The 21,620-nt window shown below is 42.1% G+C and overlaps 1 protein-coding gene across 1 annotated transcript in view; it reads right to left on the reverse strand.

The window, feature by feature from the left end:
- Window positions 1-4,095: 4,095 nt before the first annotated feature.
- The window catches only part of LOC122753969 (sodium channel protein type 10 subunit alpha-like), a 52,962-nt gene continuing 35,437 nt past the window's right edge, over window positions 4,096-21,620 (reverse strand). Inside the window, exons 5-12 of the mRNA XM_044001866.1 lie at window positions 19,785-19,876; window positions 16,935-17,138; window positions 15,160-15,209; window positions 14,674-14,720; window positions 8,565-8,706; window positions 6,069-6,266; window positions 5,317-5,472; window positions 4,096-4,152 (exon numbers count right to left, since the gene is read on the reverse strand). Of these exons, the coding sequence (XP_043857801.1) occupies window positions 4,096-4,152; window positions 5,317-5,472; window positions 6,069-6,266; window positions 8,565-8,706; window positions 14,674-14,720; window positions 15,160-15,209; window positions 16,935-17,138; window positions 19,785-19,876 (946 nt within the window). The remainder of the gene's footprint in view (window positions 4,153-5,316; window positions 5,473-6,068; window positions 6,267-8,564; window positions 8,707-14,673; window positions 14,721-15,159; window positions 15,210-16,934; window positions 17,139-19,784; window positions 19,877-21,620) is intronic.

Genomic DNA, 21,620 nt, shown 5'->3' on the forward strand with positions numbered 1-21,620 from the left:
TGGAGTTGTATTAAAAAAATATACAGACCAATGAAACAGAATGTTCTAGATATAGAGCCTTGGCATCCAGAATTTATAGAATTGAACAATTCAGGATTAAATTACATTGAGGGAAGGAATCATTATTCAATAAAATCTGTTAGGGAAATTGAAGAACATCATGAAGAAATGGGATTAAATTAACAATGAGTTCCAAATGCATAAAGGATCAGCAAGTTTTTAAAAACATATTATTAGGCAGTTAGAAGGAAATGGAATAATAGCTCCAGCATGAGCATGGAGAGGAGAGAAATTCTTATGTTTTCAAATAATAGAAGAAATTATAGGACACAAAATGGATGTATTTGATGATATAAAAATAGAGTTTTATACCACAAAAACAATACATTTAGAAAAAAAAAGGAAAAGAAAAGGATTGGGGAAAAATTTTGGCATAAACATTTCTGATAATAACCTGCCATGCACAATGTATTAGGAAGTGACACACATTTATAAGTGAGTGATCTAATCCTCAACGGATCACAATAACAACCCCAACAATGGCCAGAATTTATATGGCCCTTGAAGATTTGCAGTCAGTGTTCCAAAGATACTGGAGGTCTCCAAAGAAGAGATTATCAGTAGAAAAATGGCTCAAACTGTTAAGAATCAGAGAAATGCAAATGAAAACAAATTTGGTAGGCCACTTTATACCCATTAAACTGGCAATGGTCATTTGAAATGATGATTTAACGATGGTTGGGCTGTGGGGTGACAGGCATGATGCCATATTGCTGGCAGAGTTGTGGATGGATAGAATTTTCTTGGAAAGCAAGGAGGAATTTTGCAATGAGTTACAAAGATGTTCATATCCTCTGATGCAGTGATTTCACTGGTAGAATATATACTCTAAGGATGCTATTAACAACATGGGAAAGCAAGGCATACACAAATATCCATAGGGGTTTTACTCATAATAGCAAAACAAACAAACAACAGCAAACACCCTAGAAACAGCTTGTACTCACAGTGATTAGGGAATGATGGAACAAATTATGGGCCGTGAATATATTGAAATGTCTTTACCATAAGGAAAGACAGATGTAGGAAGATTATATGAAGTAATAAACTTCAGAGTCAGAGGACCTGGGTTCAAATCCCACCTCTGAAACTTTGTCTCTCAATGACTTAGGATAAGTAACTACTGAGGAGAAGATTGCTTTTCCTCCTCCATAAAATGGGGGTGTTGGACTAGATGGGTTCTATGGTCTCCCAGAGCTCTAAATCTTATAATGTGGGAGAAGGGGCAATTGTAACACAATTACAACTCTGATACCAAGGCAATAATTGGAAGACAGGATTCTAGAAGAAATATTAATAACAAAAAGGTGTTAACAAGAAATAAATAAGAAATTTTAAAATACGTAGAAACAAGAGGTTCAGAAGGGTACTTAAAACAATCATCTTCTTAAAACTAACATGTACATTTTTTAAAAAAGAAAAACAAAATAATGAAGGTATGCCTTTTAAAATTTTTGTTTATGTAGTGTTGTTGTCAATAGTCAGCTCAATTTGGAATATTAAATGAACAATGTGTAGAAAATGGAGAGAGTCCATCATGGCAGTCACATAGAGAAGGTACTAGTCTGGGAGTTGGGGGATCTGAGTTCAAGTCCTACCCAGTCCTACCCCCTCTTTTAACAAATGCTGCATCTGGAGGCTTTAAGATTTACAAACCACTTTATGGGCATTGGGTCCTCACTTTAACCCTGTGGGTCAAGTGAGTGAAGTCTTATGGTGCTTAAAGAGCTAATAAGAGCCAGAAGAAGGATTTGAACCCAGCACCAGCCACTTCATCTCTCTGTGTGGCCTACTTCAGATAGCATTTGGGGGGAACATTTTTATGGGTCATGGATCCCTTTGGTAGGTTAGTGAAGCCTGTGAACCCCTTCTCAGAAGAATGTTTTTAAATGAATAAAATAAAGTGCAGAGGAGGACAGAGGATACCATTAATAGTGAAATACAGTCATCAAAATATTTTTTAAAATCCTAAATTCACAAAGCCCAGGTTAGAAACCCCCAAACTAGATGAACCCTCACAAATCTTTTAGCTTTCTGAGTCTATGAATCCAAGAATATGAAGAATCAAAGAGAGACAAAGACATCAATTAAAGGAACAGAGACCAGTTTCTGTGAAGAGGACAGCAGAATAGAATTCCAAGGCTGGAAAGAAAATACTTGGGGGTAGGTCAGGGTAGGGGAGAACTAGTTTGCTCTCACTCTCTTTGAGGCTGCTCTACATATCCATCAGAGAAATAACAAGAGGAAACCAGTCCAAATGAAAGCCAAAGAGACTGTGGTCAGACATAAGGAACTGGCACAAATTGCTTAATGCAACCCAATAGACGTGAAAATCCTGAAATCTACTCAGGTAAAGGAAAGAGGCCAGGGAAGGGGAATGGGCTTCTTCATGGCATCAGACCCATTCCAGCTCCAGAACCATGTAGTGTCAGAGGTTGAAGGAATCTTAGAGATTTTCAAGTCTAACCACCATATCTTCCTACTATCTCCTATGACAATTTCCCCCAGTATTTCTTATGCAAGGAGGGGAAGCAGGGGAGCCTCTTACCGATCTGCAATACACTGGGCCACTTTTGGTGGCCTTCTCTCTCCACAGCCCCAGTTCGTGGCATTGTTCCCAAGGGCCGAGCTCTTCAAGCTTGAGACAGAACACTTGAACATAGTAGGGGTGGGGTGTTCAGAAGAGCTGATTTGTTTTTCCCCATTACACCTAAATAGACCATTTAAAAACCTAGCCAGTTTCTATTATCTAGCAGAGTGCTGAGTACCTATTGACTTCAATTGCCTGAAAAGTTCTATGTTAATCTGGTTCCTTGACTCCCAACTCCATGAGAGGGGGCCTCTGAGTCTGCATCTGCTAAGTAACAGACAAAGACTTTATCATATTATGAGCTTCCAGAATTCCCCAGGGAAGAGCCTTGGAACTTCATTAATGGTTTCCTCAAGTCATTGAAAGGAAGAGCTCCAATCTAATTGCCTGGATGAAATATGCAGTCCCTTCAATTTAGTGTCATTTCCCATCAGATCTGCCATGGAGGGGAGTTGATGACTTCCAGTAGTAGTCAATATCCTCCCTCATCCTCCCTACCCTGTCCAAGCAGCCCCACTGGGTTTATGAGTATTTTACTGGCCAACATCCTAATACCACTTGATTTCTAAGTTCAACTCTATTCCAGATGGAAGAACATGCAATCTAATTCCAACCTGACTTTCCAGACTTTATTTTATATTGCTTCCCTTATGCGCCCTGAGTTCTGTTGTCTGAATTCATCATTCTATCTCTAGCTTCTGCATGTTGGCCTGTCATCCCTCATGCTCGGACTGCACTTCCTCCTCACTTGTATCTCCCAGTATCCTGGCCTTCCTTCCTCTAGGCTTAGCTAACATGCTACTTCTTCCAAGAAGCCTTCTCGAATGCCCCTATCCCTCTCACCTTGCATCAGGTTATTTTTACTTCTCTGTGAACCTGTTGTACCTTTCCCACCCCACTTCAGCAGAATGTAAGTTCCTTCTGGATAAAGCCTGGGATTTGTTTGTTTGTTTATTTTGCCTTTGTATCTTCTGTAGGAAGGAAGGAAGGAAGGAAACAAATATTAAGTGCCTGCTCTGTGCTAGGCACTGTGCTAAGCACTTTTTACAAAAATCTTCTTTTTGATTCTTACAACTACTCTGGGAGGAAGGTGCTGTTATTATCCCCTTGTTACAGACGATGAAACAGAGGTAAAGTTGTTTACACATCGTTATACAGCTAGTAAGTTTCTGAGACTGGATTTGAACTCAGGTCTTCTTGACTCCAGGTCCAGCACTCTATCCACTATGGCACCACCCAGATGTCTATTAGCACAATGCCTAGCACCTAGTGGGTTCTTAATAACTACTTGTTGAATTCAATTCCAAGGCAATTAGACCTGTTCCCTCTTGTAAGTTACTTGGTTCATCTGTAGATTTAATTATATCCGCTTTATTTTTTGTTTCTTAAATAATGACTTTCCCCAAACTTGTGGCCCTGCCTCTGGGTCTCTTTCCAGAGGAGGATCAGTTGAAAGAACTGGTGTGGAGAAGACCCAGGACACCATGATCGATGTCTAAGTACTAGGAGAGTAGGGTCAGTGTAGGGAAGAAGGATTAGTTTTCATCTGTTTGGCCCCCAGAAGGCAGAACAAGGGGGGAAAGGGGGTGGGGGAGAACTGCAGAAGGGCAGACTTCTGTTGGAATGTAAAGGTTTTTGTCTATTAGAACCATCCCTAAGATGAAAAGGTGACCTCAAGAAGTAATGGGTCTCCTTTTGCTAGAAGGATTCTAGCCCGGTGGCTGAGCACCTACCCTGGGTATAGGGAGAGGGGCAGCTGGTTCAGACACATGCTCATTTAGCTGGCTTCTGAGATCCCTCCCTTCCAACTCTGAGCTTCTACATGTGTGTGCATGTATATATGTACATATGAGGAATTCTGCAAGGGTTAGGGGTGGCCAGGTGCCAATGGGGAAGTATTGGGGGAATAGGGCAGGGCTAGCCAAGGGGCACAGGGAGATGGGCTCAGAGGGGAGTCATGTGTCCCTGGGGAAGTACAACAGTCTGAGGAGCTCTCACCCAACAGCTTCCTACCCTGCTCCATGAAGTCCCCATTACAACTCCTCAGCCCTTTCCCCTTCAAGTATCTAAGACTATTTTGGTCTTGTCTTTGTATTTCCAAGATTAGCATAGAGTCCTATAAGTAGTGAGTTGTGGGGGGTTTTGGTTTTTTTGGTTTTTTTTTTAGCAAGACAGTTGGGGCTAAGTGACTTGTCCAGGGTCACATAGCTAGTAAGTGTTAAGTGTCTAAGGCTGGATTTAATCTCAGGTACTCCTGACTCCAGGGCCGGTGCTCTATCCATTGTGCCAAGTAGTGAGTTTTTAATAAGAGATTGTAGAACTGAATTACATTACACTGAATTGAACCAATAGAATGGAGGAAATTTCTTTGGGCCAGGAGGTGCTAAAGAAGACCAGCTAGCACAGTTCCTGGCACATAGTAGGTACTTAATCAATGCTTGTTGAATGACTGATCAGTTCTTTCCTGGTCTGAAGGAGTAGGGATGGAAACCAATGTGATCGCTGCCTCTCCCCGTCCCCATGTATCCCTAGGGAAGGCAATGTTTGAATTGATCACCAGGGTCACTAATAACCCAGTCACCCAACCCAGCAACCTCAAAAGAGGACCTGGAAAAGTGTCCTGCTAGAGGCATTAACAAAGTCACAAATATTTAGTGAACTGTTACCATTTTCCTCTGGTGGTGGCTGCTGACATCTTCTAAGGAGTTATCAGATTTCATTTGATTCATTTTGTTTCTTCTGTCTTTGGCACTTTTGGAGGCTAGAGGTGACATTTCAAGGGAAAGAAGTGAGCTTGTGTCTATCCCCATGGCAGCCAGGACCTGCAAAGAAAAGACATTGGAACACTGGAGCCACAGGCTACCCATGTCAATGACAACCATTGTTGGGAAATGCTTAGGAACTATGGCACATTCATGCCTGGGGCTGCCCTGCTCAGAAAATTATTTGTTGGGGAAATGATTATTGGGAAAACAAGCTTCTTAGGAAAGGGCAGTGTAGAGTAGAAATAGGCACATTCACTGGAATATAGAAGACCAAATTTCAGAAAGCTTAGAAGAGGCAGGGACATCACAAGCCCCCTAGTCCAACCCAGACCTGAATAAGGAAGGAAGGAAGGAAGGAAGGGATGAGAGAGGGAGGAAGGTGAAAGGGAAAAAGGAAGGAAGGAAAGAAGGAGGGAGGGAAGAAGGGATAAGGAAAAAAGGAAGGAAGGAAGGAGGGAGGGAGGAAGGTGAAAGGGAAAAAGATGGAAGGATTAAGGGAAGACAAGAAGGAAGAAATGACAAAGGAAAGGAAGGAGGGAATGAGGAAGGAAAGAAGGGAGGGAAGGAGTAAGGAAGGCAGGGGGAAAGAAAACAGAAAGGAATGAGGGACAGAAAGAAGGTGGGTGGGAGGGAGGGAGAGCTGGCTCACTCACCTCCTGCTCTTTCCTCAGCATCTCCAGGGCCTCCTGAAACTTCTTTTCCTTTGCTTCTATTTCAGCCATTGTGGCTTCATTCTGTTCTTCATAAGCCATAGTCACAACTGCCAGGATCAAGTTGACCAGATAGAAAGACCCCAGGAAAATGACAAGCACGAAAAAGAGCATGTAAATTTTCCCAGATGCTCGCAAGGTCTGTGGAGGAAAAAGAGACAAAGGAAATTAGCCAAGTTCCCGCCAATTCCCCCGAGTCTCTCTCTATAAGGCTTAGGTCTATGGAATGCACTTTCATACTTGGACAAAGGGGGCCACCCCATTAAAATAGGGCAATATTCCAGGCTATTTTTCCTCTATTCGCCTCTATGGTCAAGCCTGTGAGGGAGTGAAGATAAATTTAACCATATCCTGGTCCAGGAGTTTGGGCCAGGGAGTGAGCAGCAAACCAGTGCTGTCCAAAGGAAGCTAGAGTCAGTGTGGTGGAAGCAAATGAGGATCAAGTACCTAATCTGTCACCAAATCCTGCCAATGCAAAAAGGGCCCCACTGTCCTAATGAACAGGAAAATGACATCAGCAGTTCCTCATGTGAAATCTCCTCTGGGGTGCATGTTCAAGAAGTTTCTCTCTCCGGGAGTAGCCTTGGTCCTTGCAGAAGCTGGTCTGGGGGATCAAACTATGGTAGAAGCTAAATTTGACTTGGATAATCTCTTTCACTTCTTCTACCTCTGGACACCTAGGGTACTCACATTGCCCTGTGGCTGTGGTAACCCACCCAAGCCTGCATTCTTTGGACCTAACACACTGATCCAGACCTGCCTCTTGACCAACAATGCCAAAGCCAGGTCTCAGAACTCTAACTCTCTCTCTCTCTCTCTCTCTCTCTCTCTCTCTCTCTTTTACTGTTGAAAAGGATTTGATAAATTAATTCAAGCTAAAGTATAAATGGCTGGTGTAATGAAATGTGTGCTGGACTTGAGTTTGAATGTTCTCTGTAGAAGACATGAGAGGCTCTACCACTTATTGAGTGTGTGACCTTGGGCAAATCACTTCATGTTCTGGCCTTAGTTTCCTCAGCTGTAAAATGATGGAGTTGTACGAAATTGATTTTAAATCTTCCCTTGTGCCAGCAAACATCTCTTTATTGTTTCTTACCTATAATTGTCTCATTCAATAACCCAACAATTCTTAGTGTTGTGACCCTGGGAAAATCACTGGACCTCAGTTTCCTTATCTGTAAAATGGGGTTAATAACATCAGGTTTTGGTGAGAAAAGTGTTTTGTAAACCTTAAGCTGCTAATTATGCACAGGCTTTTCATATCACTATAATTATTTATTTTTATTTTTTGGGGGGGAGGGGGGGCGCCAATGGAGATTAAATGAATTGCCCAGGATCACACAGCTGTCACAGTGTCAAGAGTCTGGGGCCGGATTTGAACTCAGGTCCTCCTGAATTCAGGGCCGGTGCTTTAATCCTATCACTATAATTATAGAATATGCAATTATATAATTCTGTAAGCCTCCTCCAATAGAATAAAATTGTATGTAAATAAACAGGCACTAAGCTAATTCAGCACACTGTTACCTGAATAACAACAACTATATATATATATATGTATATGTATATGTATATGTATATGTATATGTATATGTATATGTATATGTATATGTATATGTATATGTATATGTATATGTATGTGTATGTGTATGTGTATGTGTATGTGTATGTGTATGTGTATGTGTGTGTATATATGTATATATATGTATGTGTGTATGTATATATATGTATGTGTGTATGTATATATATGTATGTATATATGTGTGTGTGTGTATATATATATATATATATATATATATATATATATACTGCTTTAAGGTTTGAAAAATACTTTGCAGATGTTGCCTCACTGATTCTCCCAACTCTGAGGAGTAGATGTTATAATTATTTCCTTTTTAGAGATGAGGAAACTGAGAGACTTGTCCAGGGTTGTACTGCTAGTAAATGTCTGAGGCAGGATTTGAACTCAGGTCTTTCTGATTCCAAGTCTAGCCCTGCCTCCACTATGCTACCCAGTTAATGTCATAGCATTCTAGATTTAGAATTGGAGAGACCTTAGAGGTCATCTTGTCTGACCTTCTCATTTTATGGATGGGGAGACTGAACCTTATGGAAGGGAAGTAACCTGCCAAGAGTCACACAGTTAATAAATATCAGATCCAGGATTTGAACCCAGATCCTCTGACTCCCGAGTCAGTGCTCCTTCAATCTTTGATTTTGTACCACTTATGTGAGGCACTCTTTCCTTGGTTGATCAAATTGCTTTCCATTCTTGAGATAAGATTATAAAGTACAGTCAATCAAAGGAAGAAGAAACAAGGACCACTTGCTGCATGGTGCTGATGTTAACTTACTGGAATGCTTGTGAAGCCAAATCTCTCCACTGAAGCATTTCAAAAGGCCAGAGATTGAAGTGTCTGCAAACCCCTGGTGAGATACCTGCTGGTAGAGCCGCTCCCAGTAATCCTGTGTCATCAGACGGAACAGAGACAGGAAAGACCAGCCAAAGTTGTCGAAACTGGTGTAGTTAAAGTCTGGATTGCCTCCTATCTTTTGGCAGAAATAGCCCTTGGGACAGCTCCTGTGGGCAACAACAGGACGGAAGGTGACACTTGGGAGGACCTTGTCCAGAGGCAGCATTAGGACAAGGCAACATAACCACCCAGGGGCGACATGAAAGGGAGCTTTCCCATTGGCCCCTTCCCTAAGGGAATAAGGGCCATTCCCATGGTTCCTTTCCCAGACTTTGCCTACATACCTGGTTCATACTCTATGCTTACTTGTGGTGCTGCTGATGCTTAATTATGGTGTTGCTTCCACTTGGAGTTCCTTTGCTGGAAATAATAATTTGTTGAAACAAGAAGCTACTAGAAGGTGGCCGGGGCTGAACTGCCTTGCCCTGCCTTGTTCTCCAGATACAGCCTTCCCTTCTGTGCCTCAGGTGCAGAAATTCCTAGCTATGGCTCTGGCCTGGTGGCCTTGGAGTTCTTTATTATTTCACTGAGGTCACTGCTGCAAGCGGGGAAGAGGGAAAAGGAATTTACTTGAGCCTCGGACTTTTCTTTTGCTAAACTTAGGACTGATGTCACACTCTTCCATTGGCTCCGGGCTCAGGGACATGAGCCACCAAAAACTAGCTTGTAAAGCCCTTTCTGGCTAGTTTTACCAGGATAAATCCAAATAGAAATTAGAATGGCATTTATAGGTGCTTTACATTTTGCAAAGTGCTTTCTATCCATTAGTTCATTTGAGCCTCTCCAAAATCATATGAATGTAGAACTACACATAGTAAACATTCCCTCTTTTTTAAGATGAGGGAGCTGATATTCAGAGAGGTTGACTGACTTGTCCAGGTCACACAGCCAATAAATATTAAACACAGAATTTGGGTCCAGATCTTCCCAACTCCCAGTGCAGAATTCTCTTCACTATAGTGCCTGTCTAGTGACAAGAAGCACCTCAGGGATGTCTTTCCTTGCAGTGAAAAAGTGAGATGTGAACATTGGCAGGCAAGCATCAGCTGACTTGATTTCTTTTGCCTCTTCCATTTAATTAGAAATTTATATTCTGCTCTCATTTAGGACAATGATGATAACCTGTAGTCATGAGCATCCTAAAAAAATGTCCTTTGCTTATCTATATCTAAAGGAGCAGACTTTGAGAGGCAGCAGGACATAGTATAGGGAGGACTCCAAAGACCCAGCTTAAAATCCTGCCTCTGATACATATTGTCTGCGTGACCGTGGGCAAGTCACTTCACCTTCAGAGTCCCAGGAAAATTTCTACTAAAAGAATATGTTATAGAGGATTTGCTGACCTTTAGCAGTTTGAGAAGTTCCCCTATCCTAATGAAATAAGAGACTTTGCCCTTTTTTGTTGCCCATCTCTCCTGCCCCTCATCTGGCTGTCTTTCTACTCCTTTAGCTCCAGACCATGTTCATTTCTCATTATTTATCATGGCAGACACATGGTCTTTAAGCTTCATCTCTTCTCCTTCATATAGAACCCAGTTCTTGTCTATCCTGCCCAATTAATACTTTCTCACCTCATCCTCAGAGATGAGAATGAACAACATCCAAGCCCAAGGCCCCTCCCTCACTCCAGAGAAGAGTCTGTTGCTCATTGGTAACAGCTGCCTCCATTTCATCATTTGTGAAATGGGGAAAATATTTGTACCATGTACCTCAAAGGGATTTTGTGAGGCTCAAAGGAGATCAGGAGGCAAAGCCCTTTGTATCTTCTTTGTGTCAGGTATCATTATTAGAAGGAGATCTGTTCACTTTGGAAAAGCTACAGAGAGAAAGGGGATAACACTTGGCTACACTGGGGCCAAGAACTTGGGCTTTGACCCACACTCATGGAGTCAGACACAAAGATGTGATGCTTATAGACTGTTCCTCAAACCAGGTTTTGGGCCAGACACAGAAAAGGAAATATGATTTTTCCCATCTCATAGAACATGAAACAGCTTTCAATTAGAGTTTCAAGCCAACGCTGGGGTTTTTCATGTGCTCTGTGATTCTGGATTGGTAGTTGAGTGCTGATGGTGATGTGATGTGGAAGGGGTGGAGTTAGTATATGAATTTTGGGAGAGAAGAGAAATTATCCTTAATTTCTTCTATAAAAGAGCCACATGTGATTCCAGGCTCTCTTCATGTGGAAACAGAATGTGGGAGGGGGGAGGGAGGGAAGGATGGAGAGAGGGAGAGGGAAACAGAGAGGGACAGACATTTTGGAAGTGGCAAACATGTTGCATATTCTGGTTTCTCAATCAAAGCTATTCCTTATTTGTTATATTACACTCAGTATTCTCTCCACCACTCTGGAGTCACGTATACAAAGCATGCAAAATTTTCCAGATTTGGCTTGAAACTTTGGTTACATATGAAACAGTGGAAATGCAGATGGTCTGATAGTCTCCTAACAAAAATGGCAGACACTCAAGAATGCTTAGCTAAGGTGACAGAAAGAGTCATTCATACCACCTCCTCCTGGTTCCCTGGGACAGTCCCATCAGCAATATTCCAGACCTTTTCCTTACTCCCATTGGCTTCAATCTCTCTATCTTAAAGACCGATGTAGATGGGAGCTGCTATTGTCAGTAGTAACAATATTAGTTTTAAAGAAATTACTTCATTCTTATTGCCTGAACAGATTAAGGATCTCAGGCCATAATCTATAGTCCCTTTAAAAGACACCAGAAGGGGAGTGTAGAAGCCCTCTCTCAACCCACCCGGTCTCACTGCTGCCTTAACTATGTATACAGCTGTCAGCAGCCCCACCCTCAGGTGTCAGTGCTGCATTTTGAGCAGGGAAAAGCCTTGTTTTCTTCCTACATTCTCCCCTTACCAGTAAAGAATTTGTAGTTCTGGCCAATTACTTGAGGCATACTTGAATATATATCATAAGCAGCATAAATTAATACATAATAGATTTCTAAGTACTTATCCCAAATATATGGTACAATGAATATGCACACATCTACTATATTACCTTCATACCAGAACTGCATCCAGCTCCCATTAGTGCACACAACTAACAGAATACACACCATGTAACCAAGCACATATGACAACATGGCATGCATTAAATTAAGGACAGAAATCTCAATGCAGTATGCACAGGGATCTGCTGGTAAATGTTTAACATCCAGCTTTCTAAAAATGTATGCAAAACACTTTTCACTTTAATCTTCATTATTAAGATTTTCTTTATCATTTCTTAAGTTTAGACAATCAACAAAATGATAAATCAAGCCCTCATTGTAGTATTTGCTTTTTTTCCTGAGGTGAAAATGCTCGTGCTGAAAATTTAACAATCACCTTTTGCATTTTTATTCTTTTAAGATTGTGTTGTGTTTTAACTTGTGTTTAAATATGTTCTGATTTTTTCACAAAAGTAATTGTACACTTAGTAAAAAAAGGTATTATTTGAAATTATTGCATAAGTGTATATTATATTCTGAGTCAAGGTACATATACTTTTTTGTGATCATTATTATCCTCAATTTTTAAATCCGTATGAGACTTGGATTATGGGAATTTATCATTTGAGACATTAATTGCCTTCATTCTGAGTTATCAGATGTCATTTGGCCAGGATGCCATCTGATCACAAGAGGAATACATGCAAGAGCAGAAATTGAACTGTCACATGAGGGGAGACATGCATGAAGTCAAGGTACGGCTGAAGGAACGGCTTTTTAACAAACATTGAGGTTGGTTTCTCCCGGTTTAATTTTTTCCCACAATATTGTACAGATGGCTGGAAGTTTTCATCCCACCCATCTCATTGTACACCTGGCTTCTATGCCCCCTCCTATATGCCTGATGCCATGGATGTCTCAATCCCATGCATCTTATTAAGTCTGACTCAGTTTCCTCCAATATGTTTGGTGGCATGGACATATATTCTATCCACCTATTTTAAGCCTGACATACTGCATGGGCAGTATATATTGCTCAAGTGTGGGAATGTTCATATCCCATCATTTCTCTGTTCTTTTATGGTAACCCCCATAATTATCTCAGGTGTCATGATAAATACAGTGTTGGATTTGGCCTTGACATCTGTTACCAATTATATTAGATTTTTTAATTTCTCATAATGGCATGAGGATAATTAGGCAGTTGATGCAAAAAGTGATGGAACAAAGATAAAAATTACTGTAGTAATATTAAGTTTTAGGGGGTTGTAGTAATATTAAGTTTTAGCGAATGTTTAGATTTTTGTTTTATTATATGTTTCATGTGTAACAACTAAGATTCTGAATTCCCTTAGACATATTTTTAAGAACTCTCATTGTTTGATTTGATTATTGACAAAGCTATTTTAAAGTTGTGTTAAGCTCAATTTTGTAGGAAATTTTCCTGTCTGATTACCAGCATCCACACATCAACCCCTGAAAAGATTTCCATTCCACGACTACACCCAGAGGACATCCCAAGAATCATCTGAGAAAAGAATTTCAAAGACTTTAAGTGAACAGCTTGGTTTTGTTGTTTTTCTTTTCCCCTTCTGTTATCATATACACCATTTGTAACATGTATTCTCTGCAGAGGCCCTCCCGCTACAGGCAGTGTCAAAGCACCCATTCGTGAGGGACTGCCCCTCCGGACAAGCTTTCCCCTTTCTCCCTTTTCTGTATTGTTATTGACATATTGTTTGTTAGCATAAGATATTATATTCTGTTGTTTTTCATTGTTTTGTCAAGGAAACACTACAGTGTTCCTCAGAGAAACAAAGGGGAGACTGTAACAATTGGAATGATGCCACCTGCTGGAGAGTTGCTGTAGGAAAGCTCCTCCATGAGGAGAAGGAGTCTGAAGGCAAGCCATGGGGTCAGTTCCTTGGCGTCAGGAAGTGACGTTTGCTCGTGGGTACTGTCTATCAAGGCTACCAGCCAATCAACTTGAGGAACCTCCCATTTCTGGGAGGAGGAGACGATGTAGGAAGTGGACGCTGACAGAGGGGTGCTTCCTCTTTTTTGTTCCTGACCTTGCCATGGAGGGTCGGATGATGAGGTCTCTTAGAAATAGTTAGATTTTTATCTTTCTCTCTGATCATTAGATCCTAATGCTCTGTAATAAATACTTAAATACTTAAATAATCTTGCTAAAGTTTATAATTTATTGGTGACCACTCATTAGATTTTAGATAGTATAGCTAGAATTTTAGCTCCTTACAAGTTGCAAGTATAAACTGGCTCTCGCTTACTCCTGTATACACAGCACCTGGGATCGCATAACGAAGTTGTATGCAATGATTAAATACAGAAACATACTCCATGCCCATAGGCTAAGAGTCCATGTATAGCATTGCTTACTAGTCTATATATCAAAGAAACATAGCCCAGAAGCAAAAGTATATTGCATAGCAAACATCATGGGATAGTGGCTAGGGACTGGACCTGAGATTCTCATGGGTCAGAGAACTCTGAACGGACGATGGTTGGCATTCTTCTATGTAATTGATAGAGTCTTAGAGAGTTGCCTATGGGCACTGAAAGTGATTGTTCCAGATTCCTAAAGGCTGTATGTGTTGTTGGTAGAACTTGCACCCAATTCTTCCTGGTGCCAAGGCCTGCTCTCTAATCACTCTCACATTATACTTTACAGAGCAAATAATTGAGGTGCATAAAACACGTGGTAGTATATAGTAAAGTCACTCACAAAGCATATTAAGTGCACTCCAATACTAATTACTGGTTGGTCACATGGGTGCCCACTTCTATTTCTTCCAAAGCATCACGAATAAGTTTGGTCATAGACTATAAGCGGGTTGCCTGTACAGTGACTTAAAGTAAGAGTATAGCTCACTGGACTATGAGCCAGGGGGTGGCCCAGAGAGTCCCTGAGTTCAACCTTCCCTCCCCCTCCTCACTTCCTTGTCATGGGGTCTTAGCTCTCCCTGGACCAAAAGCTCCTAGAAGGTCCTAGTCATCTCCATGTCTCCCATGATCCTGACTCAGGACCTTGCACACAGCAGGGGTTCAAGACCCATTGATGAATGAACAAACATAGCACACCGATGCATGACCTATGCTCACCCAGCCTCGAAGCCATTGCCGCAGAGTAGGTGATCCTTTGTGCCAGGCTTGTACATCCAGTAATCTACAAAACATGGAAACAGGGAGATCAGGCCTTCAGGAAACTTCTGCACCCTCCCCCAGTGATCTCCTGAGAGTCCAGGAATCCAGATTCTCCAGGGACTCTTTGGAAGTGAACTGGATGGTACATAAAAATGGCTATTATTGATAATATATCATTTGTGTATTTTTTGTTTATGCAGAGCCATCAAATTGCAATATATGTACCGTGCTTTGCCAACCTTGAAGTGCTACTGCTATTGTTAGTGCAAAGTGTTTAGGGTACATAACATCAGCAACTTAGTGGAGTGCAAAGAGGGATCAGCTTGGAGACAGGAAGGACCTGGCTTCAAATCCTGGCTCTAGCACTAGTGGAACGACCACAGACAAGACATTTAATCTCTCTAAGCCTCGATTTTGTCACCTGGGAAGTGGGGACCATAGCACTTGGATCGTGTACCATATAGGGTTATTCTGTTGAGTTAGAAAGTCCTGTACTGGCCAAAATGTATAGCCTTAGACACTCTTGGAACATCCAAGATGGAAAGACCTTCACCTTCATCATCTAGACCAACTTGCCGGGGAACCAGGAGTTAAGTAGGCTGAACAATGTTGGACTTTCTTTTCACTTAATATTGGCAATTTTTGAGGGGGGGGTAATAAATAGACTATTTTCATAATGATGAAAGAATAAAAGCTGATTTTAGCCTTGGGGATTGAGGTTTCTTTAATCTCAGTTTTTAAATTCTGTGCCTGCCCCTCGTGAAACAAACCATCCCTGAAACTCTTGATTCTTCATTATACTGATCTGTGTGCATAATATAGTTTCCCCTCCTCCAGATGTGTTTAAGCTCTTTGAGTGCAGACACTGTGTTGTATCTAGCTTTGAATCCTCAGTTCCCAGCACAGTGCCTAGTTCATAGTTGGTACTTCCACTCAATACAACTAGTTTTTATTCAACTCAGACTAGGTGGCAAAATGTGTGCTAGGGCCTGGACATACAAGGACAAGAACCCAATAATGCCTGATTACAAGGAGTTTCCATTCTATGTTTGGTGAATGTATGAATGAATGAAGCAGCCATCTTTCTACCTCCCTGCCTGAGGGTAACAGGAACCAGGCTCTGCCCTTGATTCTCTTACTTGTCAGCTTCACCTTCCATTTGGCTGCCATAGAATGTGGTGTTTGAAGCTATCTGAGGGTCTGGCTGCTAGAGGCAGACATGATGGAATACTAGACTGGAACATCTGGGTTTAAAGTCATGCTCTGCTACTGGCTTGTGACTTGGGGTTAGCTGATCCACTTCTCTGGCCTTAGTTTCCTTGTCTGTGAAATGAGGGGGCTGTACTTGATCCCTTTTACACTGTGGCATTCAGAGATCTCTGAGATGAGGAAAATGGGAGGAATGTGAGCCAATGAGAATGTGTATAATGTGATCACTTCAGTTATTTCCCAGATAGCAAAAGGCCCATTTTCCAAATTTATTTAACCTAAGAAGTTCGTCTTCACTTGTCTCACTGTTCCCATTTCTCCCATTGCCATTTTCCTTAAATTCATGACACAGTTATCACAGACTAGGAGAAAGTTCTCTGATTAAGGCAAGTTCACATGTTGAAAAGGAATTCTGTTCTTTGGGAGTATTTAGGGGTATCCTTATTATTGGGTTATGGAATGTCAGACCTAGAAAAGACCACAGGGATTATCTAGTCTACCCCTCCCCCACTTTACAAAAGAAAATACTGAAGCCAGGAGAGATATAAGGATATGTCTTTGAGCAGTGCTTTACTTAGGAATTTGGAGCCCTAGGGAAAAGATATGGGATGATTAGAAGGTCACCTGAAATATGGCCATGATGATGGGTAAGAAGGAAAGGGGGGGAAAATGTAACCAGTTATACATGTGCTTTCTATTCTGCTATTCTATTCTGGTCACTATTGAGAAGGCTGAAGATATGATCTCCAGAGGGAAGAAATTCTCTATAGGACAATACTACAAGTTTCCTATAAATTTGAGCAAATTGGGTCAATACCCCAGTTGTCCTACCCTAGTTATGGTTCTACCTATGCAACACTCCTTCCATGCAGTTATTAGATCTTATTTATGACACCAAGGTAGTGTTTTAGCATTGCCAAGAACAATGTCAGACTGATCTGTTAACTCTGTAAAATGTAGGCACAAAGAGGCTTTCAAACGTATGGCAGATTTACCTACGTCTCCTTTGCAGAAATCCCACGTCTGGTTTTCAACATAGGGAACGTTGGTCACATTAAAAAATGTGCAGTTCTTAATGCATTTGTTCCTAAGATTCCCCTTAAAGAGCTGCAAGGCCACAAGAGCAAAGACACTCAGGCAGAAGACCGTCAGCACCATCACGTCCGCCAGCTTCTTCACAGAGTGAATCAGGGCACCCACGATGACCTTTAAGCCTAGAGAAATAAAAGAGTAATCATTGAGAGGCTCCAGAGCAGAAAGAAATCCAGACTCTTCCTTTCAACACTGAAATTGCATGATGTGCTTCCAGGGCTGTAACTAGGTTGGAACAACTGGGGACAACTATTCCTTAGGTAGCTGGAATTTAGAGGGGGCTGCTAGCACTTCCTTCTGCAGTGACACAAGGGATCACAGCACATGAAGAGGAAGAATAGCAAGTTAAAATAAGAAGATACTGGGTGGTGTCCCTCATAGAGGCTATGGCTCAGGTCACCCCAGGGCAGCCTTTCCCCACCATGGTATTGTCACATTCTAGAGTCCTGGGTGTCTCACCCTCCTCATGCTTCTTGCTGCTTGCTCCAAGCACATTTTGTGGCATGTGGCAGGCACTTACATGGCTTATTCTGGGTGTGTGTATGTGCTTCATGCATTTGTCTGAACAATATTAACTCCATGTGTCATGCCAGGTTTCTGGTCCAAGGCTGGAAGGAGTGTTTGCTTGAGAGGATGGATACAGGTAATCCCATTTCTTTCATTTTTACTCTAATTTCTCCCAATGATTTCAATCAATTAATCAATCAGCAAACATGTTTGGTTTATTAAGGGTCTCCTTCCTCATTGTCTTTTGGGTTTTTTTGTTTGTGGTTTTTTTTTTTTTTTTGGTGGGACAACGAGGGTTAAGTGACTTGCTCAGGGTCACACAGCTATTAAGTGTCAAGTGTCTGAGGTCAAATTTGAACTCAGGTCCTCCTGAATCCAGGGCCGGTGCTTTATCCACTGCGCCACCTAGCTGCCCCTCCTCAAGAGTGAAATTGCATGTTATTTGTGTAAGACCCCAGCATGTACAGTGGGTAGCAGGGAGTACCCATCTATAGCAAAAGATGGATTTTTTTATTCCATTTTTTCCACTTCAGTGAACTTCATCACCCTCTGCTCATGGGAGAAACAGTTTAGCACAAAACCCTGAGCTGAGAGCCAAGAACCCTGGCCACTTCCCAATTGCCTGGCCTTGGTGGCAAATGACTCATCTGGAAAATGAAGTACTAGACCAGCTCAGTGGTTCTTAGCCTGGAGTCTCTGAACTTGTTTTCTTATTTAAAATGTTCATAATGGGGCAGCTAGGTGGCGCAGTGGATAGAGCACCGGCCCTGGAATCAGGAGTACCTGAGTTCAAATCCGGCCCCAGACACTTAACACTTACTAGCTGTGTGACCTTGGGCAAGTCACTTAACCCCAATTGCCTCACTAAAAAAACAAAACAAAAAAATAAAATGTTCGATAACTGGATTTCATAAAAGTGGCTTCCTTTGGAATCCTCTGTATTTTAATCTGTTCATTTGAGAACATTATTCTGAGAAGAGGTCCACAGATTATACCAGACTGCCCAAGGGGTCCTGAACCAGGGGATCTCTAGGGTCTCCTGCAACTTACACATTCTTTGGCCCTATGAAAAGTAGGAGGCAATGGTGACTCATGATCCCAGAACCCAGAGAAGAGACTGAGCAATTTTAAATCAAGCTTTGGTCTCACAGCTCTGCTTTGTCCTTGGAATACTGAGGCTATCCTTACCAATGGGCACTTTTTTGTGCCTGGGCCCAGATACCCTAGAGTCTCATGAATGAGGTGGCCAAAGGGGCTGTAATGTATTGTTACTTGGCCAACGTGGAAGTCATGTTTAATCAGGAAGGGAACATTGGCACCTAAGCCCTGGCCAAGACCCACAGTTCTTGGAAAACCCACAGCACATTGGCAGCTCAAGAGCCAAAGTCTTTGTATCCTACATTTTATCTATGGGACCCCCAATCAAGGTAAATAATCATAATAAAAACCAGGGTGAGATATACATGTCATCCCCTGAGCAGTCGAGGCTGCTCTCATGGCCTACAGAGGACCACTGATCATTACTGGTCATTGCTTTTATCCCAATACAAAAACCACTTATTTTAACCACTTGCACAAAAGCCACTAAGTAGGAAAGAGTGAACACAGGATAGAAACTTGCCCCAGGCCCATTTCTATATGAAATCCATTGATGACAATGAGAAGAACGATAATGATAAAAATAGTGACAACAATTCCGATGAGAGGAACAGCAACAATAACAGTGGGTTATTGATGAAATACAGCATTTTAAAGTTGGTAACATGCTCCTCTTCCAGAATCCCACCTGAGCCTCACAACAACCCTGACAAATAAATATCGCTGATGAGGAAACTGAGGCTCGGCGTGGCTCATGATCAGAGTCAGAGATCAAACCTGGCTTCCTTATTCCAAGGCCAGGACTTTGTCCACTGTGCCCTGAGGCTTTGGAGAAAAGGAAGTAGAACCAAGATAGCAGTTCCCAGCAGGCAAACGGTCATCGGGAAGATGGTCCTGTTTAGCTCTAAATCTATGCTGTCAATTATGATCAACTTGGACAGGCTGGCCTTGACACCTGCAATACACATTGGGTCTCTCTGGGAAAAGTGAAGTCCTTGGATGAGGGCAGGCCTCATGGCATCCCCCTCTCCCCAACCCCCAACCCCTCTTCACTGGCTCCCAGACTGTTCAGTGGTAGGAGGGGACTAGGCCCCCCAGTAAATGAGTTGTCCGTTTTCTTTAGCTATCTAGTGCTTGCTTGACAAGCAATTCCATCTCCTTACCTGGGATCACAGAAACTGTTTTCAGGGCCCGAAATACTCTGAAAGTTCTTAGAGCTGAAACCCCACGTAGGGCAGTAACTTCTGCAATGTACCTGTCAGATTAGAGCAATCAGTCATTCAGTCAATAAACATTTCTTAAATGGTTATTATGTATCAGGAAAGGCAAAGACAGACCCTGCTTTCAAGGATCTCATGGTCTAGCGGGGGACAACAGTCAGGCAACGATATGTTGGAGATATGTACAGAATAGATGACTAGCTGAAGGTAGCCTTGGAAAAGTATTAGCATCTGGACAAGACTGGGAAAGATTTGAGCTTAGCCTACAAAGAAGTCAGGGATGTCATGAGGCTGAGGAGAGACGGGAGAGCCTTTGTGGAGCAACATGGGGGACAATAGTCAGTGCCAAGGAGACTGGAGAGAGATGTCATGTGTGAAGAAGAGCAGGTGGTCTAGACTGTTACATGTTGAAGATTTGTGGAGGAGAGTAATGCATAAGAAGATTGGAAATGCACAAAGGGGAGAGGTTGAGAAAGGCTTTAAATGCCAAACAGAAGACTCTATATTTGATGCTGGAGGTAAGAGGAAGCCACTGGAGTTCATTGAGAAGGTGGGTAATGTGGTTAGACCTGATCTTGCTGAGTGGAGGATGGGGAAGAAGTGGGGAGAGGCAGGGCATCCAGTCAGAAGGCTCCTAACATGGTCTAAGAGAGAGGTGATGAGGATCTCCTAGGGTGATGTCTGTGTGAGTGGAGGGAGAGGTATTGTGAAGTTAGAAATAACAAGATTTGGTGATGAATTGGATTTGTGGGGAGTCAGAATGCTGTAGAAGAGAACATTTTCCAAGGGAAGAAATATGAATCTGATTTTAGATAGCCCAGGAGAATCCATGCTCTTTAGACCTATATTAATGCTGTCTGTCTTGGTTCTTACCCCTCGAAGGAGCCTCCTCATTGTTCTCTTGCTCTGTCTCCCCCCTCCCCAGTCCATCCCCCAAGCAATTGCCAAATGGATAGTCCCAAACAACAGATCTGACCACAGCCCTCTCCTGCTCAAAAGGATTCCATGGCTCCCGACTGCCTCTAATTTAAACACAGATGTCTGTTTAGTTTGTGTCTTTGTGTCCCCAGGGACACAAAATGTACAATGCCTGGCACAGAGTTGGTGATTAATAAATGCTTGTTGAAATTGAATTTGATGTGAGGAGGGAGAGGAAAGGAACATGCATTTATTAAGTACCTACTATGTGCCAGTAGTACTAATTTTACCTCACACAGGAATATTGAAGACATTTAGTTCATTTGGTCAAATGAATGGGGATTGAGTCCCCTGTAGAGAAGAATTACTACTAATTCCCAGTTACCTATTCAACATCCATTGTGATGCTAGGTACTAGGGGATTCTCTTGATAGAGGTGCTTGGAGATCCTCTTGACCCACCCTTGGAAGACTGGTCCTTTATGTCTGCTGGGTGCCATCTTTGCTTCTGTCTTCCAGTGGGTCTATGTAATCTTATCCAGATGGGCAAACTGCCTCCCTGCCTTCTCATCTTGTGTGGTTTTTGATGATACCCAAAGAATGGGATAAGAAGAGAAGAATGCTGGATTTGTGTATGTATCAGAGGATCTGGATTCAAATCCTTGCTCTATTGTTCACTACTTGAGTGACCTTGGGCCCTGGGCCTCAGTTTTCTCATCTGTAAAATGAAGTGTCAAACTCTGAGCCCTATGAGTCCCTTCCAGTTTGGTGTCTTTGATCTTATGATCCTATCACAGGCTTTTGTTTTTGTTTTTAGATTCAGACCACCACTGTGATTACATTGTAGGAGAGACACCCTTGG

This window comes from Dromiciops gliroides, chromosome 1, assembly GCF_019393635.1.
Source record: "Dromiciops gliroides isolate mDroGli1 chromosome 1, mDroGli1.pri, whole genome shotgun sequence".
Lineage (NCBI taxonomy): Eukaryota > Metazoa > Chordata > Mammalia > Microbiotheria > Microbiotheriidae > Dromiciops > Dromiciops gliroides.